The 8,292-nt window shown below is 57.4% G+C and overlaps 1 protein-coding gene across 1 annotated transcript; it reads left to right on the top strand.

The window, feature by feature from the left end:
- The first annotated feature begins 3,539 nt into the window (after positions 1-3,539).
- Positions 3,540-7,620, top strand: MEX3B (mex-3 RNA binding family member B). The gene is made up of 2 exons (XM_049852503.1): positions 3,540-4,153; positions 4,966-7,620. Exons 1-2 carry the CDS (start codon positions 3,877-3,879, stop codon positions 6,414-6,416), a joined length of 1,728 nt encoding a protein of 575 aa, XP_049708460.1. The 5' UTR covers positions 3,540-3,876; the 3' UTR covers positions 6,417-7,620.
- The last annotated feature ends 672 nt before the right edge of the window (positions 7,621-8,292 follow it).

Below are 8,292 nucleotides of genomic sequence, written 5' to 3'. Positions count from 1 at the left end.
AAGTGCTACAGCTGCTAACCAAAGGGCCAGCAGTTCGAATTCACCAGGCGCTCCTTGGAAACTCTATGGGGTAGTTCTACCCTGTCCTATAGGGTTGCTCTGAGTTGGAATCAACTCGATGGCACTGGGTTTGGTTTTTTGGTTACCTGCTGTCGAGGCAGCCCCTGACTCATGGTGATCCTTGCACAATGGAACTAAATGCTGTGCAGTCCTGCACCATCCCCATGAGCAGTTGCAGGTAGGACCACTGTGATCCATGGGGTTTTCACTGGCCGATTCTTACAGAGGTAGATCACCAGCCCCTTCTTCCTAGTCTATCATCTGGAAGCTCTGCTGAAACCTGTTCAGCATCATAGCAACATGCAGGCCTCCACTGACAGATGGGTGGTGGCTGCACATGAGGTGCACTGGCTGGGAATCGAACCTGGGTCTCCCATATGGAAGGGAATTCTACCACTGAACCACCAATGCGTACACATTTGTGTAGCACTTTAAAATTTACAAAGCATTACCTTTCATTGTCATTACCCATCTCACTAAAATGACCCTGTGAGGTAGGTAGGTAGAACCACTGAGGTGGAGCTGACACTCGACCAGATGTGCCAGGTGTCATGGCTCCACCTACCGCACTAGACTTTCAGCAGGACCTCTGATTTCCTGGGTGTCTTTAGAGGTCGCTGCTGATCTCCATATAGGTTTTACTGAGACCTGGGCTACTGGGAATGTCCCGGGCATCTCAGGATGGCAGCTTTCCATGAATTCCTGTGGTCAGAGTTTCAACTTATCCTAAGATGTGTGATTTTATTTTACAAATACGTGGTCTCTATTTTGCATCTGAAACTGTCAGAGCTGCAGTTCCAGGTAGGTACAGTCTCCGGCCCCCTTCGTGATCTAGCAGGTAAGAAAGACATTAAGCACGTCACTTTGGAGAAGTGTTGCATTCACCTTCCTGGTAATGACCCAGGGGCCCCAGGAGCCCCATCTCTAAACCATCTAATCCTGTAAATTTAAACGAATTTCTGAATTAGCTCATCTGAAATGTTCACACCGCAGGCAGGAAGAGAAGGCGTTATGGCAGGCCTGAAAATAGCTGCGGCAGGGCTCCCCAGCACAAGCAGGCCCAGGGGAGGAGCGATCCTTCTCTACTCTCCATTTACCGGTGCACAAGCCTCAGCATCATGGAAGCAGGGGAACGACTTTACCTTATCACGTTATTTAAAAAGAAAGAACCCTCAGGTGGCTCAATTGGAAGCTATTAAATTCCTAGAAACAAAGCTGAGAGGCCAGAAACTAGTCAGTTGCATTGGCAAGATGGAAATGGTTCCGGCCTTCCTAGCGGTTTTCCTCTCTGCCTTGGCGTTTGCAGGCCCTGACTGAGGGCACCAGGCTGGGCCTCATCCGTGGCCTCCCCCTACCCAGGACCCTTGATTCGGAGCCCTTCCGATTACGCACGAACCCACGAGGGCCCTCCGTCCTCAATCCCAAATTAGTTGAACACGAGTTCACAGAATAAAAAATGACAGGGCTTCCCCCTTGGAGCTCTGACTGGTGGCTTCCATGGAAGACTGGCACCACCCCGCTCCCCCGAGCCCAAACTGAGCATTCCCTTTCAAGACAGACACACACAGCCCGCTCAGGGAAGCTGACGTAAACATCCTGAGGAAACAACCACTGTAAGCGGCTTCTGAACCTCATTTCCCAAGGGAAATAATCAGCACCTCTGCCCTAAGACAGCGCCAGGTGAACCAGTCGGGAACGGGTCACCCTAGTGTTCTCAAAAGTGAAGGCGCTTGCCCGTCTGATAACAAAGGGCACTAACATCTATTGTCACATTTCATCCTCAGAATAACCGACAGGGTGCGTAGGGCAGGTATTATTTCCCCTCACTTTACGGATGACAAACCCAGGCCCCGGGCGCTAGCTCCCTCTTCCCGGGGTCGAGCAGGGGCGCCTCTGCCTCCAGGCCCCGGGGTCGCCTCGCGGCACCACGAGGTCTCCCGAGTCAGCCCGTCTGCGGCTGCAGCCACATGGCTTCATTGTCCTCGCCGGCGCGCCGCTGCGCTGGCGCTGCCGTCTCGGCGAACCGCGACTCCGGCCGCTCCGTGGCTCGGCCCGTGGCGGAGCGCAGCGGACGCGGCGAGCCGGGCAGCACCCGGAACAAAGGCGCGGAGTGCGCACGGGGCCGCAGGGGCGTCTACCCGGGTCGGCGGCGGAGGGGGACGCGAGCGGGCGGGCAGCGCCCCTCAAAGCCTCCTTTCTTCTCTCGCGCGCTCGGAGGCGGCCCTCGGAAGATCCGGGAGGGGGCGCAGCTCGCCGTGCCCGCTGCCCTCGCTGCGCGCCCCTCCCGCCGGCCGGTCCCATCGCGCCCTCCCTCGGCCGCCGCCCCCAACCGGAGAAGCGCACAAAGAGCGGCCGGGCCTCGAGCGCACTCCGCCCGTCGGGGCGGGGCCGCGGGCGGGGCCGCCGCGCCTGCCTTAAAGGGCCCGCCAGCTCCTCACACACACCGCGCATGCCCGGCCGGGAGGGAGGGCGGAGGAGCAGCGGGCGCGTTCACCCGCGCCGCCCGCTGGCGCTGTGGCCGGCGTCCCCGCGGTGGTTGCGCGGCGCTCGTGCGCGTGCCTTGCCCGCGGGGTCTCGGCCGCCGCGCTGGGCGTGTGCAGGACCCGGTCTCGGTGCATTCCAGAGGTCGTTGGCCGCTGGGCTGGCGATTCTCGCGCTGCAGCCGGCTTCTGGCCGTTTCTTATTCGCAGTTTCAGGACCAGTTGGGCGAAGTGCAGCCCAAGGGGACAGAAATGCAGGCGCGGGCGCGCGCGCGCGAGTGGTGGTGCGGGCGGGAGTGTGCCTTTGTGTCTCCTGCGCTCCGGTGCAGGTGGGCAGCCCGCGCCGGCAGCCACTTCGTCCGTGCGCGCCAGGTCATCGAGTCCCGCTTTCCATGTCCGAGGGCTTGGACCGTCCTTTTGGGCAGACAATAGACTCTTCTCCCAGCCGCACCTTTGGCTCCAGGGGTGGTACATATTTGGGGGCACTAACGGGACTTTGTAAGGACCGCTGTCTCAGGGCCGGGCCCCTGGCATCAGAGTTGGGCGCTTGCTTTTTTCTCAGTTGGGCGAGGGAGGAAACCTGGAGACAGTGATTGTCCTCCGCTGATAGGTACAAACAAGTGTCCCGAGCCTGCTGGTCCCGCATTAGACAACAAAGAGAGGCGTTAGCGGCGGCGGGGGAGGGGCGCGGCCGGGAGGAGGACGGGGCGGGCTGCGGCGAGCGCTGGGGCGGGGGGTAGCTCTTCGCCCGGGGCCTCCGCCCGCCCCCGGCCCGGCGCGCGCCAATCGCCTCCCCCAGCGATAGTGTCAGTAGCATTGTAGTGTCAGCTCCCGCCGGTGACGTTGCACCTCCCTCGTCCCCCTCCGGAGCCGTCTGGCTGCAGAGGCTCAGTCAAGAGGCGGGGAGGAGAGGAGGAAAAAGCGCTGAGTGAGGGCGGGCGGGCGGGCGGGAGGGCGGGAGGGAGGGAGTGGAGGAGCCGGGGAGGGGCTCCTTAAAGAAACGCTGCTGTCGCTCGCCTGCTCGCTTCTCGCTCGGCATTGTGGCCAGCCAGCCGGGCAGTCGGGGGGCACGCGCGGCCGCCGAACGAACTCTGCCCCCACCCCACCCGCCAGCAGATCTGGGGTGGGGACCCAGGCGGGGGCTCCTGCAGCCACTGCCTGGTGCGGACCGCACGGAGCGACCCACTCCTCCTGGCGCCGAGAAAGGAGCAACGGAGCCCTCTGCAGCCGGCCGGCCTCCCCGCCCCTGACCACCCGCTTCCCGGCTGCCTTTGTGGCCTCAGCTTCTCGCCGCCGAGTCGAGGGCCGGCGGGGGCGCGGCGCGCACCGCCGAGCGATGCCCAGCTCGCTGTTTGCAGACCTGGAGCGCAACGGCAGCGGCGGCGGAGGGGGAGGCGGCGGCGGGGGAGGCGGCAGCAGCAGCGGTGGGGGAGAGACCCTGGATGACCAAAGAGCCCTGCAGCTCGCGCTCGACCAGCTCTCGCTGCTGGGGCTGGACAGTGACGAGGGCGCCTCTCTCTACGACAGCGAGCCGCGCAAGAAGAGCGTGAACATGACCGAGTGCGTGCCGGTGCCCAGTTCTGAGCATGTCGCCGAGATCGTGGGGCGGCAAGGTGGGTCCCGCAGGGATAGGGAGCTGGGGAGGGAGTCACGGGCCACCGCCCCGCTGAGAAAGCGCTTGCGGGAGCGGGATCTGCGGCGCCGGGGAGCCTTAGGGAGGAGGAAGAACCGCGCGATGGGCCGGCGCCCTAGACAAAGAAAGTGCAGGCAGGCTGTCTCCCGGAGCCGCGCTGCAGCCGCGGCGGGACGCACTTTCTCCTGCTAAAATCACTGCCTTCTCCCTAAGCGCCACCACCCAACCCGCCCCGGGAAATATAATTTAAATATAAGATGCTTGGGGGAGGGGGCCTTGGATCGGTCCTTTGGGAGGGGGGAGGAGGAACGAGCATCTGACGGGAGGAGGATTCTGGATTTCTGCAAAGCGGAATGGAGCCCAGAGGAGGAACAATGGGTCCCAGGACTGCCCCCCTCCAGTCCTTCGCGCTGGGGGATCACGACTCCTGCCGCCTTCCCCGAACCCCTTCGCCTAGTCTTGAGGGCGGGCGGCGCGCCCCGCTGGATCCCAGCGGCATCTCCCTAGCTGACTTTTCTGGGATTCTCGGGTTTGGCTCAGGACGACTGCAGTCACTGGGGGAGGACTGGGCAGCCAATGGGCTGTTCCTCGAGCGCCGCGCGGGTGGAACCCGCTTCTCAAGCCCGTGGCGCGGCCCCAGGTCAGTGAGGGAGCCGCCCCCTTTCCGCCCATCCCTCGGCCTGCCGTTCCGCTGTCCTGGACGCGGGCTGTCCCTGGTCTCCGCGGTTACCCCGGGATAATGGGCGTGTCTATCTCTCTCTCCCCCTCCCTCCCCCGCACCCCGGCTCCCAGGTTGTAAAATCAAAGCTCTGCGGGCGAAGACCAACACTTACATCAAGACCCCGGTTCGCGGGGAGGAGCCTGTCTTTGTTGTGACTGGCAGGAAGGAGGATGTGGCCATGGCTCGGAGAGAGATTATCTCCGCCGCCGAGCACTTCTCCATGATCCGCGCCTCCCGGAATAAGAACACGGCTCTCAATGGGGCGGTGCCCGGGCCGCCCAACCTGCCGGGGCAGACCACCATCCAGGTGCGGGTGCCTTACCGCGTGGTGGGGCTCGTGGTGGGGCCCAAGGGCGCCACGATCAAGCGCATCCAGCAGCAGACGCACACGTACATCGTGACGCCCAGCCGCGACAAGGAGCCGGTGTTTGAGGTGACCGGCATGCCGGAGAACGTAGACCGGGCTCGTGAGGAGATTGAGGCGCACATCGCCCTGCGCACTGGCGGCATTATTGAACTTACAGACGAGAACGACTTCCATGCCAACGGCACGGATGTGGGCTTCGACCTGCACCACGGGGCCGGCGGGTCCGGCCCGGGCAGCCTCTGGAGCAAGCCCACGCCCAGCATCACGCCCACCCCTGGCCGCAAGCCCTTCTCTAGCTACCGCAACGACAGCTCCAGCTCGCTGGGCAGCGCCTCCACAGACTCTTACTTCGGCGGGGGCACCAGCGGCAGCACAGCCGCCACCCCGCGCCTGGCGGACTACAGCCCCCCCAGCCCCGCGCTCAGCTTCGCCCACAACGGTAACAACAACAACAACGGCAACGGGTACACCTACACGGCGGGGGAAGCCTCTGTGCCGTCCCCCGACGGCTGTCCAGAGCTGCAGCCCACCTTCGACCCAGCTCCTGCCCCTCCTCCTGGGGCGCCGCTCCTCTGGGCCCAGTTTGAGCGATCCCCGGGAGGTGGACCTGCAGCTCCAGTGTCCTCTTCCTGCTCTTCCTCAGCATCTTCGTCTGCTTCGTCTTCCTCAGTGGTCTTTCCCGGGGGCGGTGCCACTGCGCCCTCCAACGCCAACCTGGGGTTGCTGGTGCATCGACGGCTGCACCCCGGCACCAGCTGCCCGCGCCTGTCTCCGCCCTTGCACATGGCTCCGGGGGCGGGCGAGCACCACCTGGCTCGTCGGGTGCGCAGCGACCCGGGCGGAGGGGGCCTGGCCTACTCCTCCTATGCCAATGGGCTGGGGGCGCAGCTGCCTGGCCTGCAGCCTTCGGACACATCCGGCTCCTCCTCGTCATCCAGCTCTTCCTCCAGCTCTTCCTCCTCCTCCTCCGGGCTGCGCCGGAAGGGCAGTCGCGACTGCTCTGTGTGCTTCGAGAGCGAAGTGATCGCCGCGCTGGTGCCCTGCGGCCACAACCTCTTCTGCATGGAGTGCGCCAACCGCATCTGCGAAAAGAGTGAGCCCGAGTGTCCGGTCTGCCACACCGCGGTCACTCAGGCCATCCGCATCTTTTCTTGAAGGAGGCGCGCTTGCGCGCACCGCGCGGGGGAAGGGGCACCCCCTCTCCTGCATCCTCACTCCCCAGCGCCTGTCCACCTCCCTGGTGCCCCACCTTCCTCTCTTCTTTCTGCTCACACTCTGAGATCCAGAAGAGTTTGGAAAGCTGTAGTATCCGCTCATTTTTAAATTTAAATTTTTAAACAAAGAAACTTGCCAGGATGTCTGCCTCAGGAGTACTGTAGCCTGGGAAGCCTCTGAACCACCTGAAATGCATGCTCTATAAATAATAGGAACGACGACATTCTAGTAATGATAGTTTTTACACTGTACTTAATAGGAAGCTTTCAAAAGAAGAAAACCCCACAAGTTTTCCATTTTCTTAAAGTAGAAAAAAAAACAATAATTATTATGAAGAAGATGATGATAATAATAGTGCTTATGGGATGTGTGGACTGTTTATAGTGTGTCCCCCTCTGTCGGTGGGTTCCTATGATGCTTATTGGAGAACACAGTGGATCCTTTTTGAATGTTCGTGGAAGGGCCAGGAGTTCCTGTGAAACCAGGATACTGCAGCTTTATTAAAGTTAAAGAAACTGTAACATATCTCTTATATATTAAAAAAAAACGTTTAAAAGTTTTAAAGAGAAATTGCATTAATACAGATTGAAGTATTTTATTCTTTTTTGACTTGAAAAATTATATTTCATATTGCAAAGATGTTTACAAGTATTTTAATTTAAGTTCAGTGAACTTTTTTGTAGCTGGGTTAAATCTTTTTATTTTAGTATGGCCTTATGGCAAAGAACACTGTATTATTTTAATAATCACACAATTGTGATGGAATTACAAACCATAAAATGTGTAATGTTTTGAACAGTATTCTGTTGGGATGGAGATTTTATAGGTTCAGACAAATCTTCTAGATCTGCTTCACCCAGCATATTTTCTATTCAGTGATATAAAGCATATTTTATTCTATATTATTACAAAAAAAACGGAAATGTATAAACATGTCAAAAGGAACTGTTGATGCTTCCTAACATTTGTATAAATAGAAGTCAGTGCAAGTTACGAAAATTCTGTTGCACCACTATAGTTTTAGTATTTCTATTTTAATACATTTGTTTACCACTTGTTTATGTATATGTAGGTGATGTTACTTGAGCTTAAATGTACTTTACTGAGCAAAGTTTAAAAACAAAGTATATTTTATTTTATGATAAAGGGCCTTTAACCTCATGGTCAAATACTAATATTATATTTGCTGAGACAAGATTTGAAATTGTATCAAGAGTTTTATTTTTCTGACATTTAAAGTTCTACATAATAAAGGTAAAACTTAAGTAATGGTGCTACTTCATTTTTTAAGTATTTCTATATAAATAAAATATTGAAGAATATCTTGTGTGGTGACTTGATTTTTTTCTTAAGCCTCCTCGAGTCTAACTCTGTAAGAAATCACTTTTAAGTGATGAGTTGAAATATGTAACTGCCGGGTATGTTATGTCAGTATTTTATCAACAGGATGGACTTTTGAAAGAGGCCAGAGTTGTGCCTGGTTGAATGATCGAGCCGTGGGTAACAGTATTTTGAGGTCCCTGCGGGGTGCAAGTGGTTTGCCATGGGATGCTAACCTGAAGGTTGGTGGTTCAAAACCAGTCAGCAGCACCACTGAACAAAGGCCTCGTAATCTGTTTTTGTACAGATTACAGCCAAGAAAACCCTATGAAGCAGTTCTACTCTGTAATACATGGGGTCGCCATGAGTTGGAATTGACTTGATGGTAACGGGTTTGGTTTGGTCTAACAGAATTAAAAAAATAATTACAAGTAGTTGCTGAGTCATAGTTGGCTTCTCCATTAGACACCGCAGGCATAGTGTGTGGGCCCTATGA

This window comes from Elephas maximus, chromosome 13 (genome assembly GCF_024166365.1).
Source record: "Elephas maximus indicus isolate mEleMax1 chromosome 13, mEleMax1 primary haplotype, whole genome shotgun sequence".
NCBI classification, from domain to species: domain Eukaryota; kingdom Metazoa; phylum Chordata; class Mammalia; order Proboscidea; family Elephantidae; genus Elephas; species Elephas maximus.
This window is presented reverse-complemented; position numbering and strand designations above follow the sequence as displayed.

Excerpts from the sequence above, each read along its gene's own strand:
- MEX3B (XM_049852503.1), top strand. The coding sequence starts at position 3,877 with ATGCCCAGCTCGCTGTTTGCAGACCTGGAGCGCAACGGCAGCGGCGGC. Across the intron at positions 4,154-4,965 it reads CGAGATCGTGGGGCGGCAAG|GTTGTAAAATCAAAGCTCTG; the intron begins GTGGGTCCCGCA and ends CCCGGCTCCCAG.